The sequence below is a fragment of the Salvelinus namaycush genome, chromosome 8, assembly GCF_016432855.1.
Source record: "Salvelinus namaycush isolate Seneca chromosome 8, SaNama_1.0, whole genome shotgun sequence".
In the NCBI taxonomy this organism is placed as follows: Eukaryota; Metazoa; Chordata; class Actinopteri; order Salmoniformes; family Salmonidae; genus Salvelinus; species Salvelinus namaycush.
This window is the reverse complement of record NC_052314.1, coordinates 21,725,543-21,753,240: the sequence shown is the minus strand read 5'-3', so window position 1 is coordinate 21,753,240 and position 27,698 is coordinate 21,725,543. Positions and strand designations below refer to the sequence as shown.

At 42.3% G+C, this 27,698-nt stretch overlaps 1 protein-coding gene across 1 annotated transcript in view; it reads left to right on the top strand.

Moving 5' to 3' along the window:
• The window catches only part of LOC120052067 (cytosolic carboxypeptidase 6-like), a gene marked incomplete at its 3' end in the record, with an annotated part of 465,946 nt that overhangs the window by 321,712 nt on the left and 116,536 nt on the right, over positions 1 to 27,698 (top strand). Inside the window, exon 6 of the mRNA XM_038998928.1 lies at positions 25,282 to 25,321. Coding sequence (XP_038854856.1) covers positions 25,282 to 25,321 — 40 coding nt within the window. The remainder of the gene's footprint in view (positions 1 to 25,281; positions 25,322 to 27,698) is intronic.

Sequence of the window (27,698 nt, the reverse complement as noted above, 5' to 3'; positions counted from 1 at the left end):
ACCTTTGGGGGGGGGGGGTACTGTCACGCCCTGGCCTTAGTATTCTTTGTTTTCTTTATTATTTTAGTTAGGTCAGGGTGTGACATGGGGAATGTATGTGTTTTTGGATTGTCTAGGGGTTTGTATGTTAAATGGGTCAGTGTCTTGTCTAGGTGTTCGTATGTCTATGGCTGCCTAGATTGGTTCTCAATTAGAGGCAGCTGTGGTTCTTTGTCTCTGATTGAGAGCCATATTTAAGGCAGCCATAGGCATTGGGTTTTGTGGGTAATTGTCTATGTAGAACGTTTGTAGCTTTTGTATTTGCACTTACGTTTGTAGCTTCACGGTCGTTTGTTGTTTTGTTTAGTTTGGTTATAAGTGTTCGTTTCGTGTTTCACTCGTCTCTAATAAAATATGTATTTTTCACATGCTGCGCCTTGGTCCACTCATTATCCTCAAGACGATCGTGACAGAAACGTGTAGCAAGTCCATGTTTTATTACCGTATTTACTTATTTCTCTGCTCAATGTTATTTATTTAATTGTGAAAACATGGTCACAACAAACCAGGATCTAAGGGTTTTCTTGCCTCAAGTCACAGTCAGTTATTGGTAAAATGAAACGTTTATCTGGCCATCTGCAGTGATTTAAACAGAGGGAGGGAACCAACCTTCAGAGACACAGGGACACCACCTCACATCAGCCAGCTCCTCAGTTCATACACACAGGCTCAAACTGACACAGCACAGCCAGACCCACCTCTGTTTTATTAATAAGTTGAACTTGAAACCCCTTTTGAATTCAAAATGTACTGTACATGCTAAATTATAATATAGCTCAGGGTGAAATGTTAAGAATTCTCTCAGTTAGCAGGGAGCTCTAATTGCCATAAATATAGCCTACAGATCAGTGGTGTAGCACAGTTATCCTGCAACAGGGTGATCAAATTAAGTTCATACATCTGTAATTGGTCTTGGGTGTACTGTATGTGATGTTTTTCACCCTGGCACATATCTGTGCATAAATACCATTTATAGCTCTTGTTAATTGTCAGTATTTCTGCAGGGATTAAACAACTAGCTAACCAACAGATGGCATGCCATTTCTCCAGTGTTTGCTTTTATCGTGGATGTTTGGTGTTCTAAGAAACCCAATTGGGGAACACTGTGCAGTGTTAGTCATCAGGATCAAACACAGGACAGCCTGATGACCCATCTCAACACTGGCTTTTCTACCCACCTTAGTCCTGGGTCGTTCCACCAATTAGGTGCCTTTTGAGTAGTGTAACTTGGTGAAATAAAAGTTTTATATCACCTTATTTTAACATTCTGTCATCAAGGGCACATGTTCAACTTAATAAAAACAATTTTTTTCCCATCTCAAGAGACTAAATAAATGTTTACTATACTAATGGCCTATTAAGTGCCAAATAAAGTAACAGTGTTGACTGTAACAGGGTTGACTGTAACAGGGTTGACGACTTCATTTTAAATCAGCCATAAATCTCATTGTGACACGGGGATTGGAAACTTGTTGTATTCAACATGAAGGGCAATAGCCCTTATGCACATTCCATGATCGAACGTTCTAAACACACTTCCTATCGGTTTGGCAAATACCGGTCAGTCTAGTTGTTATCGATGATATAACGTTATCACTATGTCGCAGTTTTTTACTAGGTGTCTTCAGGACTTGCCTCAAATTAATATTAATGATGTACATCGAATTGTTAAATCAGCCTCCGAGACTCCAGCTAGCAAGAATGAAAAGGGGTTCAAGATGTATATAGGAAGCTACATAGACAACTGTGAAGGTGAGTACCAAGTCAGTGACAGATATAACGTTAGCTAGCTACAATCATTAGCTAGCTAATTTAACTATTAACTCTAGCTAGCTAGTTACTTCGTAAAATGATGTAACGTTGACAGAATCTACCTGAGTGTGTGTATTTTCGTTAGCTTGGTTAAGTTATGCTTGCTAGCTATATTTGCTAGCTAAAAATAATTGTTATTCATGTCTTCTACACAGTATCTAACAAAGATACATTGACAGGGGAGATCACCGTGAGGGCTGCCTGTCACAGGTCCATGAGGAAGAGTGAAAAGCCACACAGCATGAGTAGGGAAAGGTTATAGATAGCTACTAGGGACCTTGTTAAACATCTCCTGTGAGACACTGTCATCATGGTCAAAATGTGTTGGAGACAGTGTCAACGTTTAATCTTATCAGTAGATAGATATTAATGATGGGTCCCAATCCCAATTTAGAATTGTTCATTTAACAGGTTATTTGGTAAAGATCTGTTGATGCAGTGTTTGGTAATTGTGTTACTGAGACACAATGTATTCCTGTATAGTTAAATGAGCCCCTAGTTAAGAAGACCAGACACTACTATGTTTATTGTTATTTATGGACCGCACCATTCTTGTTTCTCACTTCAGTCTTTCATCACACCTATCTTCACAGATGGTGTTAAAGCACTCCGTACCAGTGATAGTGGTCCAAAGCCACTGCTCCTGTGTTGCAGGAAGTGCTCTGTGCAATCATCTGGTGGCCCTTCTTTACCAGACAGCGCACTACTCTCAACTAAACATTCCTGCTGCACCACCAGTTCACAGCTGCAGACACAGAACAGCATTGGCACAAGCCAAAAACACTTGTGAGTCTATCAATATCCATAAAAAATGCACCTGAAAAGAATTCAGCCTATGTAACAGTAAATCCTTGTTAATTAGGGTGTGAAACCAGGTCCGGTTGATGGGATAGAGTTCCGTAAACCTACTAACTCGTGTGTTGATGGAATAAGGTAAGTTGGAGGTTCCTAGAATGGAAACATTTTCGATTTTTTTTTCTTGTGATTGTTTTTGTATCCAGATGATAAGCCTAAACAGTGGCGTCTTTACGATGTAATGACAAATGTTTGGGACAAAGACTGGGGGGAAATATATAATCTATAAATCTGTATATTTTAATTCATTTTATTTGAACTTTCGGGCTTGTGCTGTTTCTGGAAAAGTTACATGAGTCTTTGTCATAGTAATCTCTCCAACCTGATGTTAAGGTTTTAAAATGTTTTGCAGAAGTGCTCTCTACAAAGCACTCAATGGATACATGCCTGACATGGATCTTCTCCGCGTCTCAGAAACGTATGCCAACTTTACTCTACTTATTGCCCCTCTTGTGACAACAATGGAAATGTCAGCTGACGTGCCCCTGGTTGAGTCCGCCTTTGGGCCAGTGCAAGCCGGCAGTGTTCTGTTCAGCTTCCACAGCCAAAGACCCGTGAAATTGTGAAGATTGCCGATGCTCCTTCTCCACCAATACTTCCATTAGATGGCTACAGGCTTCAGGCTTCCCAGTGTGCGTACGTCCTTAGCCATCAGGAGCAGTTCCACCTCAAGGCATTAGAGACAACCTACAAGATGTCACACAAAGTTGAGGTTGCTACAAGGGAGCAGAGCAGCAGCCCGGAATGGCATCAGCTCAGGAAAATGAGAATAACATCCCCTCGTTTCCGAGCGGTTTGCCATGTCCGGGGAGAGACCTCAGCTGACCACCTAGCTGAGCGGATGTTCAAGGGATCTGGTATGCAGACCATGGAGATGAAGAGGGGGCTAGCCATGGAGTCAGTGGCTGTACAGGGACCTGGTATGCAGACCATGGAGATGAAGAGGGGGCTAGCCATGGAGCCAGTGGCTGTAGAGGGATCTGGTATGCAGACCATGGAGATGAAGAGGGGGCTAGCCATGGAGCCAGTGGCTGTACAGGGACCTGGTATGCAGACCATGGAGATGAAGAGGGGGCTACCCATGGAGCCAGTGGCTGTACAGGGACCTGGTATGCAGACCATGGAGATGAAGAGGGGGCTAGCCATGGAGCCAGTGGCTGTACAGGGACCTGGTATGCAGACCATGGAGATGAAGAGGGGGCTAGCCATGGAGCCAGTGGCTGTACAGGAGTACTGCACACTGAAGAATGTTAACTTCTTTCCGTGTGGCTTCGTAGTGCACCCAGGTGCTCCGTGGTTAGGATCCTCTCCAGATGGCATTATATTTGATCCCAGTGTAAGACCACACTTTGGATTCTTAGAGGTCAAGTGCCCAAATGTACCAAGTTATGTTGACTGCCCTTACCTGAAGATACAGAATGGAGAGCTGAAGTTGAAGAGATCTCATGCTTACTACTGGCAGGTGCAAGGTCAAATCCTTCTCACAGGTTGTAGCTGGTGTGACTTTGTCATCTGTGCACAGCAGGTCATCCTAGTTGAAAGGATATATAAAGATCTACAGGTTGTAGCTGGTGTGACTTTGTCATCTGTGCACAGGAGGACATCCTAGTTGAAAGGATATATAAAGATCTGCAGGTTTCAAAAACTATAAGAGAGAAGGTTGACCACTTTTATTTTTACCACTACTTGCAGAAGTGTCTATCTCGCACCTGAATGGATCCCCTGCATGGGTGCCAAGTTTAGTGGTTTTATGAAAAATAAGTATTGATGTTCTTGTGAAGAAATCTACAGTAGAATAGATTTGTTTAAAAAAAATGTGTTTCAGCAAATGTTCAACAGTTCAGTTAATCAATTACACATCTCTAACATTGTATTCAATCTTGCATTCTGGCTAATCTGTGTTTACTTGATTTCTTTCCCCCACCCCTCTTACTCATTGCCTAATTAAAGCCAATACAAGCTCCACACAAACTGATATTCACTACAACACAAATGATTGATACATGTCGTAGATAAACAAATTATTATTTTGCTGCTAGCAAATAAACACATGTACATTTACACTGGCTTGGCCCATGCTCTGGACCGGATCAGAGACGGCACAGTCCATAAGCAGCGCACCTTGTTCTTCATCCCCCTCAGTCGGAGCAGGAGGTTTCAGTCTTTCCCAAACACCAGGTCTCTTTTGAATTTGCCAGTTCCACGCGAAGTCATTGCTAACTATTTCAGTCAGAAATGCATCGACGATAGCTAGTAAGCTAATGATAAAAACAATAGCAGAATTTGTCCGGATGTCATCAACCTGGTCGGAAGAAAATTAGAACGTTGGAGGCGGTATAATGCATAGAGCCTATTGAATGCAAGCTTCACAAAAATGTGTTATTGTTAAACATTTCTAGCCTGTCTATCTGTGGGTAAAAGGGTTGACAGGTTATGCTCGACCCGCTCAGTTTACCACCACAAAACACCAGAAAAGTGCCAAAAATAGTAGAACCAGCTCACCTGCTTTTGCGCTATGATTTTACTTTTAATGTTCAATGTCATCTTTAAAAAATGAATAGTTTCACTTTTTTTACCTTAAAATGTATCACTAATAACATGAAATAAGTAATAATCTTCAGAAAGGACTTGTCAGAGCAAGACATTAACTAGGGCTTTTCAATGATGTTGAAAACTTGGACAAATGTTTGGGTTAAGTCGGTTAAAATCTTCCTAGAAGTTACAGAGGATGCACAGAGGGACATGTCAAAATGCAGAATATTTGCACTTTAGAAAGTTTTTATTGATATTAAAAATAAGATTCAATAATTGTCTGTGTGGTCTATATTAAAGGGCACTTCATTTAATATAACAGGCTTTTAAAATTCAATATTTGTGCACAATTTCTGCTTAAAAAATCTAAGGGATGCAAAAGACGCTCATTTCTTGAAACCATTCATCCTACCATTTGGGGCTACTTTGCCTCCCCGGCTCCTTCCGGGTCTCTACTTTGAACTCCACTTCTGATGCTGTTCAAACGTGCTATTGAATGATCTAATGGGCAAAATGGTATATGTGTAATGGTGGTAGTCCAGAGTGCCAATTAGTCATGAAGACTCATCTTCACCAGAGGTGGTGAAGAGAGGTAGCAGCAAGCCCATTATATAGATCCGTATGGATGTTAATATCACTGCCGGGTACTGTAGTTAATGCCTATTCCCCTCATTTTTAACATGATCCCTCTCTAACCTATGGCTCGCTTTACATGTATATCATCGTGTTAGTGATTGGGTATGTTTTTTTTGCCATGGGGCAGAGAGAAAGATTTGCAGTTTTATAGATAATTATTTTACACATTTGTGACCGACTGGCTCGATTCATTCTTATGTAGCAACATTTGAAATGGTGATATTTACATTGGATAAAAGTAGAGACTCAGAGCTAGAAAAAGGTATATCATACACTACAGTTGAGGAACAGTGGAAAAATCATTCCGCTTTGAAAGTCGATAAACTTGTAATCCCACTTTTGAGTAAATGGCCCTTGAATGTTTTGGTACCTACTGGAGACTCTTCTTTGTCTCCACCCATTCAGCATTGTTCAAACCCTCTTAAGCCTTAGCCCCACCCATGTCTTTAAGGGCTTATATGTGAGGCCATGTGCTAAACAAACTTACTATGGTAGTGTACTAAGCAATCAAAGGTTTCAAGACTAAAGGCTGGTTTGTACTGCCTCTATCGACATGCCTGTAGACAGTTGTCGCAGTGACATCATGAACATTCTATTGTCGTCCAACATCAAACTTGTCGTTGTCATTATGAAAAAGTATGAACACAAAAATGACAGGCTGCATGACATCAGCCTGGTGGTCCAAAATAACATAACTGGTGTATTTTAACACCAATTAACCCATCCGTTGAAAAATGAATTTAGTATATGTCAATCTACCAAACCAGGCAACTAAAAACAACTTTCTAAACAACGTTTTGATGTGTTTCTAGCGTGTTAGTTATTTAGCTAACTTTAAGTTAGCTGGCTAACCAGTTCAAATAATGATCATGTCATATAGCTGACAACGTCTTAACTTTAGCTCATTTGTATTCATTATTACAGAAAAATATACTCACTACAAGATCATTATATACAAGTTAATGGCGAGCTAATTGCAGAAAATTGCTTACGGTTGTCAGTGTGACGAAATAAGCAGGGAATTGTTTTATTGGACACTTTCACGTTGGCCTAACGTTATATGCAAATTTTACTTTGGTGCAGGTCATGTTGTTCTTCACATTACTGTCACTGGTAAACACACACTATATCCCTTACGAAAAAAGATTGCAGTCAGAGTGCAGTATAACTGCAGTATGATGCAAATAAAAAAAATTACATCCAAAAACATTTTTTTTACTGCTGTAAGTTTGCAATGTAACTGCAGTTAGAGTGCGGTATAACTGCAGTTCAACTGCAGTACATTGCAGTTATTCTGCAATTACTGTGTCCAAAATACCACATTCGATTGCAGTTACTGCACTTTAACTACAGTTTCAAAACTGCAATCTTTTTTTGTAAGGGATCAAATAAAATCTAAGTTTATTTGTCACTTGCACAGGATACAGAAGGTGTACCCTGTACAGTGAAATGTTTACTTACATAGTGGAGACTTTTGCTTACACATGCAGCTAGCTAGCTAAACAATGAAACATAATCCCAACTCATAATGTTTCTACCCTGTATGAATCTGCAGGTAGCTAAAGCTAACCAACTAGGTTCAATGTTCGCTAGCTAACTAATATTAGGCTATAACTACCAATGCAAATGGCTCTGAGATACGAATAATATCATACACAGATCATACACGTAACTTTAGCTAGCGAGCCAGCCAGCTAAAGTTAGCTAGCTAGCTAACAGTACACTTTAACTTGCAATGAAAATGACTTTCTGACAAAATTAGAAACGTATAATATCTGAAAATGTAGCTAACTAGACTCTCTTACCCGTACACATGGATGAACGCTTATCCCTCTGTCACGGATGCCATGGTTGCCCTTAGTTTGAAGATGTAATCCGGAGACAGGTGTTTTATACAACAGCATTCTGTGTGTTCTCTTTTTGACTCCCTCCGCATGTTTGCAATCAAATTTCTGAATCGCTTTAGCTATCATACTCTGCTTCCACCAGGAATTCCACAAATGTCAAAACTCGGTCCTCCAGAAAGTGGAGAGCATTAGCAACACTTTTACAGTTCTTTGTGAAATATTTCAAAAAAGCTGCGTTAGAAAGGATTGCCTGCACATAATGAGCAGCTCATGTTATTGACAGAAGCTTGCTACATGGCAGACCAATCCGAACTCATCTCTCGGCATGTCCAGCCCATCCATTATCTCAGACAATCATGGCTAGCGGGAAGGTTCCTGTCTATTTCTATGACTAAACCAACTAGGCTCGTAATTTAACAATTTTATTCATATTTACAGATGGAATACACATGTTTTATTAAGGCACATGAAAGTTCACATGTTCCAGAAGGCATTTCTTATAAAAAACGCATTTTGATAAAAAAATGTTTACGTTCAAATACCTCTCTTGTGAGGTAGTGGCGCGCGACATACGCCTAGTTTCCTGAAACTAGTCACATTTTACCATGAGGCTGAGAGAAAATGTTGCTGTTTTAGAGCTAATTTCCTGCTATTCTACACATTTTGCTGTGAGGCTGAGAGGAAATGTTGCAGTTTTAAAGTTAATGGCCTTTAATATTATCATGTTTTTATCATAGCTTATGTCGTGTTCATATGCTATCCCAAAGCTTGTGTAAATTACAAACTTCCACATGTGTCTACTGTAGCTAATCTCTCTTCCCCCCATTTGTAACATTATCCCTCTTACATGCATATCATTGTGTTAGTGATTGCATATGTCACACTGCTGAAATGATAAGATACCTTTTGGTTTATTTGAATACTAACTGTAGATGTGAATAAGTTGCATACATTATAGATAAAGAGGTAGACATAACTTAATACTGATGGGTACTAACTTCCAGTGAGAAATTTGGGCCGAGGTCAGGTCAGATGAACTGAGAAAGAACAGGCATCACTAAAGTCCTGTCTAGCAACAGAGATGTATTGGCTGTCCAGATGTGTAAGGAGGAGACTCAGCATAGGAGGAAGGTATAAATATATGTGCTTGTGTAAATATGTCTTTGTCAAATCAAATCAAATTGTATTTGTCACATAAGCCGAATACAACAGGTGTAGTAGACCTTACAGTGAAATGCTTACTTACAAGCCCTTAACCAACAATGCAGTTTGAAAAAAAACAAGTGTTAAGTAAAAAATAAAAAATAAAAAATAATTAAAGAGCAGCAGTCAAATAACAGTAGTGAGTCTATATACAGGGGGTACCGGTACAGAGTCAATGTGCGGGGCACAGGTTAGTTGTCACGATGTGTGCAACTGGTTGAAGGTAAGTCAGGTGCAGGAGAGCAGAGATGGGTGATAACAGGCGCACTTTATTCATGCCCAAGGAAAACAGTGACAACACCCAAAGTACACAAACGGTACAATAAACCAAACACCCGGGTCAAACACATACCCGGCGCAAACCAGCCTGATGCGAACCACACGTAACAAACAAACAATTGCACACACAGACATGGGGGGAACAGAGGGTAATATACATTTAGTCAGATGAGGGAATGTGAACCAGGTGTGCGGAAAACCAAGACAAAACAAATGGAAAATGAAAGGTGGAGAGGATATGGCTAGAAGACCAGTGACGTCAACCTGCCGAACGCCGCCCGAACAAGGAGAGGGACCAACTTCGGCAGAAGTCGTGACATTAGTTGAGTTAATTGAGGTAATATGTACATGTAGGAAGAGTTAAAGTGACTATGCATAGATAATAAACAGAGAGTAGCAGCAGCGTAAAAGAGGGGGTCGGGTGGGGGGTACAATGCAAATAGTCTGGGTAGCCATTTGATTAACTGTTCAGGAGTCTTATGGATTGGGGGTAGAAGCTGTTAAGAAGCCTTTTGGACCTAGACTAGGCACTCCAGTACCGCTTGCTGTGGGTGGCTGGAGTCTTTGACAATTTTTAGGGCCTTCCTCTGACACCTCCTGGTATAGAGGTCCTGGATGGCAGGAAACTTGGCCTCAGTGATGTACTGGGCTGTACGCATTACCCTCTGTAGTGCCTTGAGGTCAGAGGCAGAGCAGTTGCCATACCAGGTAGTGATGCAACCAGTCAGGATGCTCTCGATGGTGCGGCTGTAGAACTTTTTGAGGATCTGAGGACCCATGCCAAATCTTTTCAGTCTCCTGAGTGGGAATAGGTTTTGTCGTGCCTTCTTCACGACTGTCTTGGTGTGTTTGGACCATGACAGTTTGTTGTTGATTTGGACAACAAGGAACTTGAAGCGCTCAACCTGCTCCACTACAGCCCCATCGATGAGAATGGGGGCGTGCTCAGTCCTGCTTTTCCTGTAGTCCACAATCATCTCCATTGTCTTGATCACATTGAGGGAGAGGTTGTTATCCTGGCACCACACGGCCAGGTCTCTGACCTCCTCCCTGTAGGCTGTCTCATCGTTGTCGGCTACCACTGTTGTCTTATGCAGCTGTGTGACCCAGTGGGTGAATACACTTGGTTTGAGCTTCAATAATTGTCTGTGTGTTTTACTCTGTTTGTCAGAACTTAACAGTACATACAGTAGGTTAGCTAGCTAGGTCTATTAGCTAATTGTTTGCATGTTATCCCCCTACTTGGTTAGCTAGCTATTTAAAAAATAAGACTAATATAAAATAAGTTATTTTAGCCTTAAAACTGTGAATCCTTTATTGCTCTATGTGTGTTTTTACAGCCCTCATCCATCCATCATTATCTCTAATTCGTCCTTTTTTTCTCTGTCTATGCTCAGCTGCTAAAAGGCCCTATAAACCTGAGAGAAGGTAGCAAATGGAGCCGAATAGTCAGGTGCAGGTTGGGCCCTTATCAATAGAGCAGGACTGCCAGTAATTAGTAGCATAATCACCTTGGTAATTTAACCAGTGCTCACTGTCACGCCCTGCTTTCTCTGCTCTCTGCTTCAGCAGGGCTGGGGACACTGCAGTGCCATCATAGCTCCAGGACACATCTCTATCTATCTTTTTCTTTCTCTTTTTTCTTTCTTTCTTTCTTTCTTTCTTTCTTTCTCTTTCTCTCTTTTTCTTTCTTTCTTTCTTTCTTTCTTTCTTTCTTTCTTTCTCTCTCTCTTTCTCTCTCTCTCTCTCTCTCTCTCTCTCTCTCTCTCTCTCTCTCTCTCTCTCTCTCTCTCTCTCTCTCTCTTTCTTTCTTTCTTTCTTTCTTTCTTTCTTTCTTTCTTTCTTTCCCTCTGTTTTTTTACTATATCTGTCCACCTCTGTCTCTTTATCTCTCCCTTTCTCTCTTCTTCTCTCTACCCGCTCCGGCTGCACAACTTAGCACAACTTGGGGAATTCTTCTCATTAGCAGCGGGCCCATGTGACTGGAGGGTGGCTGAACACAGGCTCAGAGAGTAAATGAGCTGTTTAAGGATTGATGTTTAATACTGGTCGATTTATGCATAATTAAGCTGTGGGAAGGATAAGCACGCCAGTGGAGGCAATAAAGCCAATGACCCTGCCTTCAGTGTGGGGTTATCACTGGGGCTGCTGGAAGCATGCCCACAGAAAGCAAAGTTACACCCTTGTCTGGATACGTGCTCTATGGGAGAGACAGTATTTTTACTTTATCATAGCATGGACTTTATTCTATGTAATTAACTGGTCAACTAAATTCTAGCCTGACATTTTAAATGATACCATATGAATTTGCACAGGAGAGGGTTATTACTCCACACTTTTACGTTTTTTGGTAAGCATGAATTGTAAGCAATGACTAACTGATGTGAACCTCTACGCTTAGAGTAGGGTACTTTGGCAATAGTTAATATTCCTTCAGTTATAGTAGCTACATCTTCAGCTGTATAATGTATGTTGAAACATGGATTATGATTACAGAGCTAGGTACCGGGCGGCGTACATCTCTCTGTTATTGCTCCTCCATCTTAGAGTAAAGCAGATGATGTGGTAAAGCCAAAGCGGATTGGAGATGTGAGTGGAGAGAAGCAGGAGGAGCAGCTGTCTTTCTGTATGTGGTGCAGAGTTTGTGTGAATGTCTGTGTGGCCATCAGGGCCTGGGAGATGTAGTGAATGCAGGCACACTGCCAGAGCCTGTGGGACAGCCTGGAATGTAACTCTCCTGCGCTCCTCTGTACCTCTCCTGCGCCCCCCCCCCCTCAAAATTCCACACTAACGTTAACTCCATTAGCATCTCGTCAATAATGCTCAGCATTTCATTTTGCTGCTTTAATTAACAAATTCAATTTGCTCAAACCGCTGTGAAAACAAATTAAAAGCGTGCAGAATGAAAGCCTGCAGGTCCAAGGATGTGGCTAAGGTGATTACAGATGCGTCATATTACTGTTTTCATGTTGATTTTATCTGAGGAAAAAAGGTGAGAGGAGAAAACACATTCATTTGTGCTGTTCCAGGGACTGACTGGTAGTGGATTGGGGAGGTGGAGACCCCCTTCCCAGTGGCATCAGTTAGCATGGCTCTGGCCTCACATCATAACCATCTCTCTCCTTTCTGGGTGACCACAGGGCACACCGCTCTTCAACCTGCATACACTTATCTACTCATTTACACTCCAGTCATGCTGCTGAAGAGCTGCTGCCTAGCAGCATGGCCTCCTCCAAGGCCAACTCTACCCCACCATGTTGTCGTCTCTGCCTGTATGCTCTCACAGCCTCACTGAGCATCATAGTAGCAGTTCTGGATGCTCTGCCTGAAGAGCATCCAATCAGCAGAAAAAATGATCAGAGATATCAGATATCTTATTCTAGCTTTAACCTCTGGATTACCTCTGACTAGAGAGCAGAGGGGCAACTAGAAGTGCAACATCTCAGCGTTTTTGTCTGGTCAAATCAGAACTGGTTTCCCTCTACTTGTGTCTGTGAGTAGCTGAGAATGTATGAGCAGCAGCCAGAAGCGCACTCCAAAGAATCTAAGGAAAGGACTGTCACAGTAAATCATCAAAACACAGCCACATTCAGCCAGTTGTCATAGATAATAGTGTCCTACAACAATGTCCTCTGCATGTGTTTAGTATGCCACTCTCAGCCTCCTCGCTTCGGTCTGCCACTGTGGAAATGCAGCCAGACCAGCTGGGATAATCCCTTTGACATTGTATGGCTGTCATGTAAATAATGCACGCTCTCTCCTCCCAGTTCAGCACCTCCACCTTGCCATCTCACAAACAACTAACGAAATTAGCCAAAAACCATGTACAATGGTCAGTGCTTTGTTTCATTTGTTGCTAAATTGATTTGGTAAGTTCCAACTCACAAGACAGAATATTGGCAGACCCCCGCACTCCAACCCAATGTAGAGCTGCCTCTCAGTGCTGGCTCCTGCCTGCCCTTCTCTCCGGCCCAGCCCAACACTGCTCTCCACTGACAGCTAAGTCTGTGTACTGGTCTTCATTTTAAAAGCAGGGTGATGGTTTGCCCAGTGTGAGACCTTTTGAGACAATGAGCATGTTTACATGCACACTAATAATTCAATATTAAACTGATTATGGCAGTAGGCCGGTTTTGGCATTAGTCATGTAAACACCGTACTCTGCTTATCAAATAAATAAAAAATCAAATAAAATCACATTTTATTGGTCACATACACATATTTAAAGTGACTAGTGTTCCATTATTAAAGTTAAAGTGGCCAGTGATTCCAAGTCTATGTATATAGGGCAGCAGCCTCTAAGATGCAGGGTTGCATAAGCGGGTGGAAGCCGGTTATCTTAATCGGCGTGAGGTCATATTTGAAGTAAGCATACGCCGATTAAAACACCTGGCTTTCTGGCGCAATCTGTTGAATTATTAGGATATGTAAACGCCTTAATCAGAGTTATAGCGGTGTATTTAATCTGTGCATGTGCTAGCACAAGCAGCGCGAGCTTCCTTCTTTTGCATGAGTGAAGTGAGTTTGGAAAAACTTAAGTATGCATCTTAGAAATAGTTTTCACATAAAAACGTCATGTCCGAACTCAGAATCAAATATGCTTCACAAAAATAACATGGTCGCTGTGGTAGAACAATTTATTTTGATTGTCATTTATTGTCATGAACTTGTGAACTGAAACTCCTCTGCACCTAAACATGAACAAATGGTTCTCCTCCATGTGCACTAGAGGCCAGTTGAAATCACACAGCTGATGATACACAGACTTACATACAGTTCACACACACACACTCACACACAAAATCACAGACACACAAACAGTAACCCTGTCAATTAAAATCGATCAATGTACAAATGTGTCTGGAAATGCCTTATATACTGCAATACATTAAAAATGGAATAATATATATCTATATTTTAATAATAAGACCCATCTTTTGTGATTGTAAACATGACTAGTAGATTGCTTGGATGCTAATTATTGTAATTTTTAATTACCAGAAAGAATGTTCACTAACAATGAACTTTGCTTGGTTTAACATTAAATACATTTATTCCCATACCTGAATGAACTACTGAAATTGAAAAGTTATTCAAAAGAAACCAGTTTAGTCACACTATTTTTGTAATATCTTCCCTGCTACTGTCACGGGGTGATTACAACAAATGAAATGTAAACTCATTTAAATTCGAGCAAAAATAAAATAAATGAGACGTTACGAAATAGAAGAAGCACAAGCATTGCAGACAATTATATAACATTATTAATTATGCATACACATTCATAAAACTTTTAATCCACAACAGCAATAAACCAATTAAGGGATACTCATTACTTGACCCGTGACCCTAATTAGGTCCTATGAATTTAACTTTTCAGTGTTAAGATGACTTGACATGTTCATCAGAGCTCCTAGTTTAACTGGATTACACTGTGGTTGGTGGAGGTTCTACTCAGTGTTTGCTGGTAGGGGGTCATTGATCCTAGCCTCTGGTATATACCAAATCACTTGATCTGCACTCCATCGATGAGGGGTCACTTAGATTCCAATTGGCAAATAATGGGGGGTTAGGGGGAACCATTGGGTATGCAAACCCATTTTCACAGATCATTGATCGGTCACCATGTCAACAGGCTGCCATTGATTCTCTTCCTAGTCACAGAGGACGGCCGGTCTGTGCTCAGTGTTCAGTGGGTGTAGGGTTAAAGGTCAGTCTCTGCTCTGTGTTCAGTGGGTGTGGGGTTAAAGGTCAGTCTGTGCTCAGTGTTCAGTGGGTGTGGGGTTAATGGTCAGTCTGTGCTCAGTGTTCAGTGGGTGTGGGGTTACAGGTCAATCTGTGCTTAGTGTTCAGTGGGTGTGGGGTTAAAGGTCAGTCTGTACTCAGTGGGTGTGGGGTTAAAGGTCAGTCTGTGCTCAGTACTCAGCGGGTGTGGGGTTAAAGATCATTCAGTGCTTTGTACTATGGGTGTGGGGTTACAGGTCAGTCTGTGCTCAGTACTCAGCGGGTGTGGGGTTAAAGGTCAGTCTGTGCTCAGTACTCAGTGGGTGTGGGGTTAAAGGTCAGTCTGTGCTCAGTACTCAGCGGGTGTGGGGTTAAAGGTCAGTCTGTGCTCAGTACTCAGAGGGTGTGGGGTTAAAGGTCAGTCTGTGCTCAGTACTCAGCGGGTGTGGGGTTAAAGGTCAGTCTGTGCTCAGTACTCAGAGGGTGTGGGGTTACCACAAGAGTCCAACACATTTATGACAACTACTGTACTGTGTACAGTATATCCCTGAGAGGGAAGTCGGTGTTGTAGTCGGTGAGAAGCTGTGATGAAAAGTTCCCCTCTGCTCTAATAACTCCAGCTCCAGTAAGCCCTGCTCATGCAGATGGGTGGCAGGCAGTGTGAGACTATGGCTTCTCATTCCTAAAGTGATGTATTCAATTACTGCAGTGCGCTTGATTACATATCGCCCATTCATCCTACCTCCGCCAGCCGCAAATCAAAGAGGCCCTGTCTGCACCTCCACTTTCTCAGCTTTCCTATACTGTAGGAAATGAGCTGTTGGAGGACGGGAGGGGGGGGGGGCTGCAGAGTTAACTCAGTTTGATATTCCATCTATCACAAAACAGTGGTTCTTCGCTTATGAATGAATCAGAGCCCAAAAGGCATATTAAAATGGCTGCATGGTTAGTATATGATATCCTGCTTCCTTCTGGAAATATGCATGTTCGTTTTTAGGCCACAGGGTATTTTGGGTGTCCGTGCTCCTTGTCTCTGTCCCTGTCTCTGTCTCCCTACCTGCCTCATTCTCTGTGTGAGAGAGGGACTCATAGGATTTGGAGGGAGGGGAAGCAGGAGGAGTCAGGGTCAAGCATATGGACTCGTGGGGTCTACTTTCAAAACGGTCCGTCTGATGGACTACATGTGACAGAATAATGGAAAAGTGTCTTCGCAGCCAGATAAGCTGCCCTTCTAATTGGCCTTTATGAATATTTAATGAAATCAAGATGAAATTCAACCGTGGCTTTTAAGTGCTGAATGGGAGAGTGGTGTGTGTCGGTGCGTTATTCGATTTCTCTGGCCTACTGTGGAAAGAGGACTGCAGGAGTCAGTGTGGACTCAGTGGAGCGCAGGTGGCGGAGTTAGACTTTCGGTCTGGGGGAGCCAGCTCTCTCTCTCTTTCTTTGAAGGAATTCATATTTTATTTGTTTCGTTGTATTTTTAACCAAGGGCTTCTGGTCACGCAACAGCATCCCCTGTTTTGGACCTGACATTTTTACACAACACTATTGCTTTTAATTGCTTGCATACTGAGTGATGAATACATTTCTCCTACACTGGCAGCCATTTTAAATAGAGCCAGGTCAATAATAACCCTTGATAGCTTTTAATATTGTTTGTGCTAATACAAGTAATAATGTAGTGATATTGGCAGAAATTATAGAAATTATACACTCTAAATACAAGTGCACACACTGAAATACAATAAACCAATCAAGAACACCATTGTTTACAATTGTATGATTAATGTTGATTAATATCAATTACTCTTAAATTACAGAAATCCCCCACAGCTATTTCTAGATTACTCTGCAGCTACAAGGCAGTCCCATGTTCATGAAAATATATACAGATATGGAAAAACCTGAGATGAAAAAATGTCACCTTTTTGTACAAAATAGACAGGTTGGCTGACAATGTCACAAAAAAAGATTCTGAACAGTCAGATAGCTAGCAACAATGCCAAGAAGCTGCCTTGTGGGGAATCGAAGGTGGCTCGTTTCAGCTCGTTGTATCTTGTTATTGATACCATGTCTTGTTTTTAGGTGATTTGACTGATTGCATGTCAATGCTAATATGGAAAAAAATTAAATAGCTAACTAATCAATAACTGTAATGATGTATTTCAGAGACAACAAGTGCTCATTGTGCAAATGTATTTAGGGTTTCAATAGACTAAATCTAGTTTACATGTTGTAAACAGCCTAAGCCAACCCAGTCTATTTTGCCCCATAGTTGTGCACACATCAGTTTTGTTGCTAAACAACCAACCCATCTATAGTAATACAGAGCAAATAAAGCAAAATCCAGTATGTTTTCTGTGTGAGCTTTTGTGCATGTAAATGACTTATTACCAATGATACATAAATCATTGGAGAGCATATTGCAGAATATCCAGTGTGTTAAATAATATATTTTCAGTCATGTAATATTATAGGCACTCACAAATACATAATTGACCTGTGAAGCAAAACCCAGGAGATGATTAGCTCATTATTACCTCACTCCTGTTTCTCCCTCTGGATGATGAGTAAGAGACAGGCTTCCTTAACTTGATATTGTGGTGTGGTAATGATGTGGCAAGCTGGCTAGAGACTGGGGGGTGGGGTGACGGGCATGGGGGAGAGGTTGGGGGGAGGCAGGGTGATGACTCACAGTAGGGGGGAAGTTCTCCTAGAGAGAGAGCGAGACAGGGGAGAGAGAGAGAGAGAGAGTTGACTCGCCCCCCTCCCCCTCTGTCTCCCTCCACCTCTCCCAGTCCTGACCCTGGTAAGCGGGTGTCAGACGAAATGGTCCTGGAGGACATCAGCAAGGACAATGAATACCTGAGCAGGGACGGAAGCAGACGGTTTAAATAGCTCCCTGCTGATTTCCCTTACCTCATCTGGACAGGGACAGGGTCCACTAGGGTCAATAATAACTGACATCTGTTCCATAACCAGATGATGATATTGCTGCATGCATTTACTCCCCCTGTGGATGTACCTGCAAGATTTGCCTCCATAATATTATTTCCTTGTAATATAACCTTACCATTTCAGTGCTATTTTAGTTTAATTGATAACTTGGAAGGGATGGGATGTGAATATTATAATATTGACCTTACATGAATCTGAAATGAGCTACAAAATGGTGGATGGATCTCTCACATGATAATCATCAGCAAATATGAAAAGTACATTTGGGGGAAATATTGCAAATGGGTTTTTGGTAGATTGTGCATGAATATTTAATTTAGTCATAAAAGTTAGGTTTAGTAAATTAATGGTTTTGCTAACGGCTGCGGTCTCTCCCTAGATTATTGCTGTGGAGGGAGTGTCTCCCCTCCTCGCCTGTCTACAGGCCTGCTTTGTTAATTACAGCCGTGCTGTTCCTTACCTGCACTACATTACACCTACATTAGACAGGGGGAGAATCAGACAGATCAAATTAATGACTTTTGGAAGAAAAGTTTCAGATGTCCGTTTTTATTTGCTGATGCTTATGGTGAATCCTGATCAACAAAACAGGGTGAAATAAACCAATCACTCAATCAAGCCAGTCTATAATTGTTTAACCAGTAGATGGAATAGAGTGTGTAGTATAGAGCCACAGGTTACTTCAACTTGCAACGTCATTCTGTAACCTGTGGCTCTATACCACAAACTCTATTCCATCTACTGGTTAAACAATTATAGACTGGCTTGATTGAGTGATTGGCTTATTTCACTGTGTTTTGTTGATCAGGATTCACCATAAGCATCAGCAAATAAAAACAGACAACTGAAACTTTCCTTCCAAAAGTCATTCATTTGATCCTGACAATCCTAATTTACCGATGTCAACCTGTCCTGAGCATGTCCTCTTAGTCCTTTAAACATGATCTTGTGTTTGTTTGCTGTAGTGTGACACTGGTACTTTTAGAATGAACACTGGGGGTTTAGGTGTTACCATGACAGCTGGGTAGGTGCATTGGCAACCTACAGTCGGTTCCCAGCCTCAAAGCCCTTTAACCTGTTCCACCCACTAAGTTTAGACTCAGGCTGGGCCACAGGGAATCATCAGCACTGTCAACCTGACGTACATATAAAATACATCACGCTGCTTGTTTAGCGAGTACCACTTCCTCCCGATTCGGCCCATTCCTGCCGCGAACTCAGGACCTCTGCCTTGCTAGCACCAGTGACCGCCCTCCTGAAGCAACTTCCAGTCGGCGCCATGCAAAAAGCTAACTATTCGCTGGCACAGGTGGGGACATTTCAGGCTAAGGAGTAAGTTTCACACATCCCCATTATGCTACATACACACACACAAGCAAGCACACACACACACGCACACTGACACAGTATCATTCTATATCAGGCCCTGGTTAAGCCCTGTGACAGCCTGGGGGCACTGGACACCCACTCTACATGGTGGCTGGGCTGGCCAAGTGTGTATTGGGTGGTGTGATTCCACAGCTCTTGGCTGAGTTTGATAAAGATTAATACAATCCTATTTTCTGCCCAGGATTGCCTTTCCTAATGTGATTCCTCTCTCTCTCTCTCTCTCTCTCTCTCTCTCTCTCTCTCTCTCTCTCCCTCTTCCTGGGAAACACTAAGCACCTTATCCATGTAAGGAGTGACAATGAGAGAGTGAGGCATGCAGTGTTAGTGTGCTGTAATACTCTAATTCACTGTAGATTAATTATCTCAGGATAAGCAGCGTCATGGTACAGGATTGGGCCAGGCTGAAACACAGTATGGCAAATCCTCCTCCACTCCTCTCCAGGCTGGCCAGTGGCACACAGTAGCCCTGTGTCATGGACTGGCTGGTTAGAGGGACGTACAGTACCAGTCAAAAGTTTGGACACACCTACTCATTCAAGGGTTTTTCGTTATTTTTTACTATTTTCTATTTTCTACATTCTAGAATATCAAATCAAATCAAATGTATTTATATAACCCTTCTTACATCAGCTGATATCTCAAAGTGCTGTACAGAAACCCCAAACAGCAAGCAATGCAGGTGTAGAAGCACGGTGGCTAGGAAAAACTCCATAGAAAGGCCAAAACCTAGGAAGAAACCTAGAGAGGAACCAGGCTATGAGGGGTGGCCAGTCGTCTTCTGGCTGTGCCGGGTGGAGATTATAACAGAACATGGCCAAGATGTACAAATGTTCATAAATGACCAGCATGGTCAAATAATAATAATCACAGTAGTTGTCGAGGGTGCAACAGGTCAGCACCTCAGGAGTAAATGTCAGTTGGCTTTTCATAGCCGGTCATTGAGAGTATCTCTACCGCTCCTGCTGTCTCTGGAGAGTTGAAAACAGCAAGTCTGGGACAGGTAGCACGTCCGGTGAACAGGTCAGGGTTCCATAGCCGCAGGCAGAACAGTTGAAACTGGAGCAGCAGCACGGCCAGGTGGACTGGGGACACCAAGTAGTCATCATGCCAGGTAATCCTGAGGCATGGTCCTAGGGCTCAGTTCCTCTGAGAGAGAGAAAGAAAGAAAGAAAGAGAGAAAGAGAGAGAGAGAGAATTAGAGAGAGCGTACTTAAATTCACACAGGACACCGGATAAGACGAGAAATACTCCAGATATAACAGACTAACCCTAGCCCCCCGACACATAAACTACTGCAGCATAAATACTGGAGGCTGAGACAGGAGGGGTCAGGAGACACTGTGGCCCCATCCGATAACCCCACCCACTTTGCCAAAGCACAGCCCCCACACCACTAGAGGGATATCTTCAACCACCAACTTACCATCCTGAGACAAGGCTGAGTATAGCCCACAAAGATCTCCGCCACAGCACAACCCAGTGGGGGCACCAACCCAGACAGTAAGACCACGTCAGCGACTCAACCCACTCAAGTGACGCACCCCTCCTAGGGACGGCATGGAAGAGCACCAGTAGGCCAGTGACTCAGCCCCTGTAATAGGGTTAGAGGCAGAGAATCCCAGTGGAGAGAGGGGAACCGGCCAGGCAGAGACAGCAAGGACGGTTCGTTGCTCCAGTGCCTTTCCGTTCACCTTCACACTCCTGGGCCAGACTACACTCAATCATAGGACCCACTGAAGAGATGAGTCTTCAATAAAGACTTAAAGGTTGAGACCGAGTCTGCGTCTCTCACATGGGTAGGCAGACCATTCCATAAAAATGGAGCTCTATAGGAGAAAGCCCTGCCTCCAGCTGTTTGCTTAGAAATTCTAGGGACAATTAGGAGGCCTGCGTCTTGTGACCGTAGCGTATGGCAGGACTTAATCGGAAAGATAGGTAGGAGCAAGCCCATGTAATGCTTTGTAGATTAGCAGTAAAACCTTGAAATCAGCCCTGATACCATTAAAAGGTCATTTACCACCTTCACAAGTGCAGTCTCAGTGCAATGATGGGGTCTAAAACCAGACTGAAACATTTCGTATACATTGTTTTGTCTTCAGGAAGGCAGTGAGTTGCTGCACAACAGCTTTTTCTAAAATGTTGGAGAGGAATGGGAGATTCGATATAGGCCGATAGTTTTTTATATTTTCTGGCTCAAGGTTTGGCTTTTTCAAGAGAGGCTTTATTACTGCCACTTTTAGTGAGTTTGGTACACATCCGGTGGATAGAGAGACGTTTATTATGTTCAACATAGGAGGGCCAAGCACAGGAAGCAGCTCTTTCAGTAGTTTAGTTGGAATAGGGTCCAGTATGCAGCTTGAAGGTTTAGAGGCCATGATTATTTTCATCATTGTGTCAAGAGATATAGTACTAAAACACTTGAGTGTCTCCCCTGATCCTAGGTCCTGACAGAATTGTGCAGACTAAAGACAGCTGAGCTTTGGAGGAATACGCAGATTTAAAGAGAAGTCCGTAATTTGCTTTCTAATGATCATGATCTTTTCCTCATAGAAGTTTATTATTGCTGAAGTGAAAGCCATCCTCTCTTGGGGAATGCTGCTTTTTAGTTAGCTTTGCGACAGTATCAAAAATACATTTTGGATTGTTCTTATTTTCCTCAATTAAGTTGGAAAAATAGGATGATCAAGCAGCATTGAGGGCTCTTCGATGCACAGTACTGTCTTTCCAAGCTAGTCTGAAGACTTCCAGTTTGGTGTAATAGCGAAGACATCAAAACTATGAAAAAACACATTTGGAATCATGTAGTAACCAAAAAAATGTTATACAAATCAAAATATATTTTATATTTGAGATTCTTCAAAGTAGCCAACCTTTGTCTTGATGACAGCTTTGCACACTCTTGGCATTCTCTCAAACAGCTTCATGAGGTAGTCACCTGGAGTGAATTTAAATGTACAGGTGTGCCTTGTTAAAAGTTAATTTGTGGAATTTCTTTCCTTCTTATTTCATTTGAACCAATCAGTTGTGTTGTGACAAGGTAAATACCAAGTCCATATTATGGCAAGAACAGCTCAAATAAGCAAAGAGAAATGACAGTCCATCATTACTTTATGACATGGTCAGTCAATGTGTAGAATTTCAAGAACTTTGTAGGTTTATTCAAGTGCAGTCGCAAAACCCATCAAGCGCTATGATGCAACTGGCTCTCATGAGAACCGCCACAGGAAAAGGAAAATCCAGAGTTACCTCTGCTGCAGAGGATAAGTTCATTAGAGTTACCAACCTTAGAAATTGCAGCCCAAATAAATGCTTCACAGAGTTCAAGTAACAGACACATCTCAACATCAACTGTTCAGAGGAGACTGTGTGAATCAGGCCTTCATGGTCGATTTGCTGCAAAGAAACCAGTACTAAAGACCACAATAATAAGAAGAGACTTGCTTGGGCCAAGAAACAGGAGCAGTGGACATTAGACCTGTGGAAATCTGTCCTTTGGTCTAATGAGTGCAAATTTTAGATTTTTGGTTCCAACCGCCGTGTCTTTGTGAGACGCAGAGTAGGTGAGTGGACAATCTCCACATGTGTGGTTCTCACCGTGAAGCATGGAGGAGGAGGTGGGGTGCTTTGCTGGTGAAACTGTCAGTGATTTCTTTAGAATTCAAGGCACACTTAACCAGCATGGCTACCACAGCATTCTGCAGTGATATGCCATCCCATCTGGTTTTCGCTTAGTGGGACTATCATTTGTTTTTCAATAGCACAACGACCCAAAACACACCTCCAGGCTGTGTAGAGGCTATTTGACCAAGAAGGAGAGTGATGGTGCTTCATCAGATGACCTGGCCTCCACAATCACCCAACCTCAACCCAATTGAGTTGGTTTGGAATGAGTTGGACCACAGAGTGAAGGAAAAGCAGCCAACAAGTGCTCAGCATATGTGGGAACTTCTTCAAGACTGTTGGAAAAGCATTCCAGGTGAAGCTGGTTGAGAGAATGCCTAGAGTGTGCCAAGCTGTCATCAAGGCAAAAGGTGGCTACTATGAAGAATCTCAAATATATAACATATATTTTGATTTGTTTAACACTTTTTTGGTTACTACATGATTCCATATGTGTTATTTCATAGTTGTGATGTCTTCACTATTATTCTACAATGTAGAAAATAGTAAGAAAAATAAAGAAAAATCCTTGAATGAGTAGGTCTGTCCAAACCTTTGACTGGTACTGTATATGTCAGATCAATGTTATTTTATTTAGAGATATCATGAATGGGCGTTCACACCTGTATGCATATGATTTCCAATCCCTTTATTTCACAAAACTGAGTATTCAGGCAACACCAGAATGAATTGTCATGTGAAATTTTGATGGAATGGTATTAATTAGTTTGTACAAGGGAAATGTCTTCATGTACACAATGCTCTCTGAATGCTGTAGAGGTCTGTTTGAATGTGCTGTGTCGAATGTTTTGAGGGGAACTTTGATTTTAATAACTTGGACATACTCCACTGATTTTAATCACCCAGCCAGCCTTACTTTCCCAAAGAGAGTGTATTTTGACAATAGAGAAGCATTGTTTTCATTCTCTTTCTATGGTTTTTCGCTCTTCACACTTTCACTTGCAGAATAACAGAGTACCACTAGAGGGCGGTACAAAGGTCTAAATAGGTCATTTATAAATTGAGTGGATGGTAGAATCATTTCAAAAGACCTTTAAGAAAGAAGTCAATCAATGGCCAAAAACATAAACTTTGAATGTGATGTAATAATTTCAATAATGCATTATGCGACTGTGATATGTGGTTGTCTTACCTACCTTAGTTGAATGCACTGGCTAAGTGTCTCTGCTAAATGACCTACATGTACATGTAAATGATATTGATTAGTGTGGGGGTTCCATATCAACTAATGGTGAGTCAACAGCCTATACAGGTGCTTTATTGGGGCTAGTTGCTCTCATGCTGTCACAGTGACCTCTGCTGCCTAGTCTACCACTCTGTGCTTCCTGCTCTCTCTACTCCACAACACTCACTCATCTGCAATGTGTTAAGAGCAGTTAGAGTATCAGAGAGGATTTTTACATTAAGATTCTTGAATCCTAATGGATTGGGCTTCAACCTCCTGATTGCACTCAGATCGATTATAGTCTGTGACGCAGCAGGTGAACCTGTAATATCATCAGCCTTCCATTGGGAAACGCCCAAAAAATATGCAGCATCGGTGGAATACACATACACGAATACACACACACACACACACACATGTACGCACATGAGCTGGTTCCTTAGGGACACACCGTGTAAGAGAGGGAGAAGGTGTTGATTAATGCAGTACTCAGGAGCCTGCAGCCTTGGCAGAGGGTTTAAGAGAGTGGGGAAATAGCAACTCTTCCAGCCCCCCTCTCCAAACTAGAGACATGAAGTGCAAAATTGGGCACTCTCTCAAACACACTCCGTCACACAGTCTTTCTCAAACACACTCTGTCACACAGTCTTTAGCATGAGTGGAGAAAGAAGACACATTCCTGCTGGCTGTAATAGAGACAACACAGAGAACAAATGTTGTTGCCTTGTGCAAAAATAATAAACTGATACCGATCTTTTTAAGGCTGAGATATACTGTGCCATCTTGTGCTTTTCCAGTCGTATATAGTAGTTTCACACCTCATTTACATATTACACATAGTCTGGGGCAGCAGGTACCCTAGCGGTTAAGCGTGTTGGGCCAGTAACTGAAAAGTTGCTGGTTCGAATTCCCAAGCCGACTTGGAGTGGAATCTGACGATGTGCCCTTGAGCAACGCATTTAACCCTAATTCCTCCTGTAAGTCGCTCTGGATAAGAGCATCTGCTAAATGACTAAAATGTAGATGTACTCTGATCTGCAAAAGGATGACGTGATAGTAATATGACATGTTATTTCTTTTGGAGAGATTTTGAGTTGACATTTTCGCCCTAAGCCCTTTTGAATATCTCTGACTATGCTTCTATTTTTATTTTCCTTACAGCAACAGCGACGTCTAGATCTCCTAACCATCACCAGCACTGGTGAGTGCCCACTACTAACTAACTGTACTGATGCTGATGGGATGTGAGTGAGTGTAGACACTGGACAAAAACAACCTCTGTTCTCAGAGATGATAGTCACTACTAGCAAACAGTACACATGTAGGGATAAAAGTTCACTGGATAATTCAGCAGTACAGGATCAGTTACCAGACAACCTGGTGTCATAATTATACCACACTGATACCGCACACTCACATTCACTTTAAACTTTGAAAATGTCTGCACAATGATATAGCAATGTGAATGAAGACATCAAAATATCTATTATGTTTATTTTTGTTTAATTTGATTTGATGAGCGTAGCTCCTGTCCATTATTTTCATATTATATGGTATTATGAAACAGCATGTGTGTGACGCTCAGCAGAGCTGCAATGTGTTTTGTGATCTGGAGCTCCCCAGTTGGACTGGTGCTGCTGTAAAGAGTCTTTGCTCGGGAAGGGGAACTCAATGTCTTGGAAAAGCAGCTGGGTGATGGAGCAAATTGCAGAGATGGCAAGAGGAAACAGATGGGTACGCCAGAAAGGATACAGTGCCCATATGTCTAAAGGATCTGGATGGTCTAATATGCTTTGATTAAAATAATGTTTATGTGAGACACGTGGAGCCTGCTAATGTCCCCTGATTTATTTTGCATTTGTTTCCTGAGCCCAGACAATAATATCTCTGACCTTGACAACTCTGGAAAGGGCAACCAGACACGCAGAAAGAGAGAGAGGGCAACATTTAGCGTTGTACCTCAAATCAGGTTCTTTGTCTCTTTTTTAAGTGACAACCCTTCTGCTCAATGCACTGTCCAGTTTGGTTATTTTCCTGGTTTTGCATTTTATTCCGTTTGTATTATCTAACTATACTGCTGTACTGTACTGTATTCCTGTCAGACATATTGTATGGTGCACTGTGCCACAATTTACAGTCGGTGAACCTAAAGGAATCAAATGAAATAAAGCATTGCTCACTTCCCCCCACTTGTGGCACTTCACTGGGCGCTGGCAATCTGTGAGAAGGTTATTATGCCCGTTGTATGGAAAACAGCCTGTGCTTTTAGATGAATGAGGCTGGTAGAGAGGCAACAACAGGAAGACACTCTCTCCTCTTCTGCCTCAAGAATAAAAGAGACTCTTTTCCTGTCACCTCTCTCTTCTTTATCCTCTCTCCACCTCCTCTATATTTTCTCGCCCTCCCTTTCTGTCCTCTCTCCAACCCATCTCTCCTCTTTCTTTTACGTGCAGTCGGGACGCGGGGCTGCAGACGGTGCAGGGGGTGTGAGGACACTAATAATACTAAGTGGGGGCTACGGCCGTGGGTGTGGGGGTCTAAGAGAGGTGCAGAGGAGAGGCCCCCATGCAGCACATTGAGAGATGGTGTATGTAGGAGGGCTCCAGGATGCTTCGTAGATCAGCATCAGCCACCCCAGCCCCTGCTTCCATCCAGGGGCCCTCATTAGCCCCTCTATCTGAAGTGCATTTCACCCACAACCTCGGTATTCCCTATTTAATTGGACACTTGAGCGGAGCATTGCGCATCTGGCTCTATTGAAATCTGACATTTAAGACTGCTGACCTTTCCAGGCCCTCCACAACTAAATAATGATTAGCCCTGGCCATTGTTCCACCACAATCGTACACACACACACACACACAGTGGTGTGCACAGGAAAAGAGGAAAGGTGCTGAACTAAACACCTGCAGTATCTAGCAGTCTCTGACCAAAATACACACTGTACATCCAGAAACCTTTATTCACACAAATGCTGGGGGAAGAGGCTTCGGGTGTTCACAATAGAAAGATTGGGTGCAGACATTCTATTGTCAATCTATTGATCTGAATGCCCTTTCCATTTCTGTGGACATCTTACAATAGTGTGTTGATCTAAATTAACTTTGCTTGATGGTGTTTAGTCCCTTTTTCCCTCGTATGCTCTGTGCATTACAGGGTGTAAAAAAGGTCAATTACATTCATGAGCTTTGGATAGATGTGCGAGGCATCGGAGCAGCAGAAAGATAATAGGCAACCTTCAGATCTCTAATGGTGTGGTCATTTCTCTTCAGTCTCTGTCTTCACGGTCTCTAGGGCTGTGGGACTCCACTCGCTCTGGGCTCTGATAGTAAAGAGGGCCTCAGATACTATATAGCTCTCTCTCTCTCTCTCTCTCTCTCTCTCTCTCTCTCTCTCTCTCTCTCTAACGCTCAATACCTTTCAGTTCCTCTTCATTTATCTCTATCTCACAATTACCACGCATGCCTCGATCAAAACAAAGGCCTCACAAACAAATTAGCCCGAGGTAAGGTGGGCTGTTTGTGGGGAGAGATATTGACAGGTTCCGTCACACGTCTTATGCATGATGTGACAGTCAA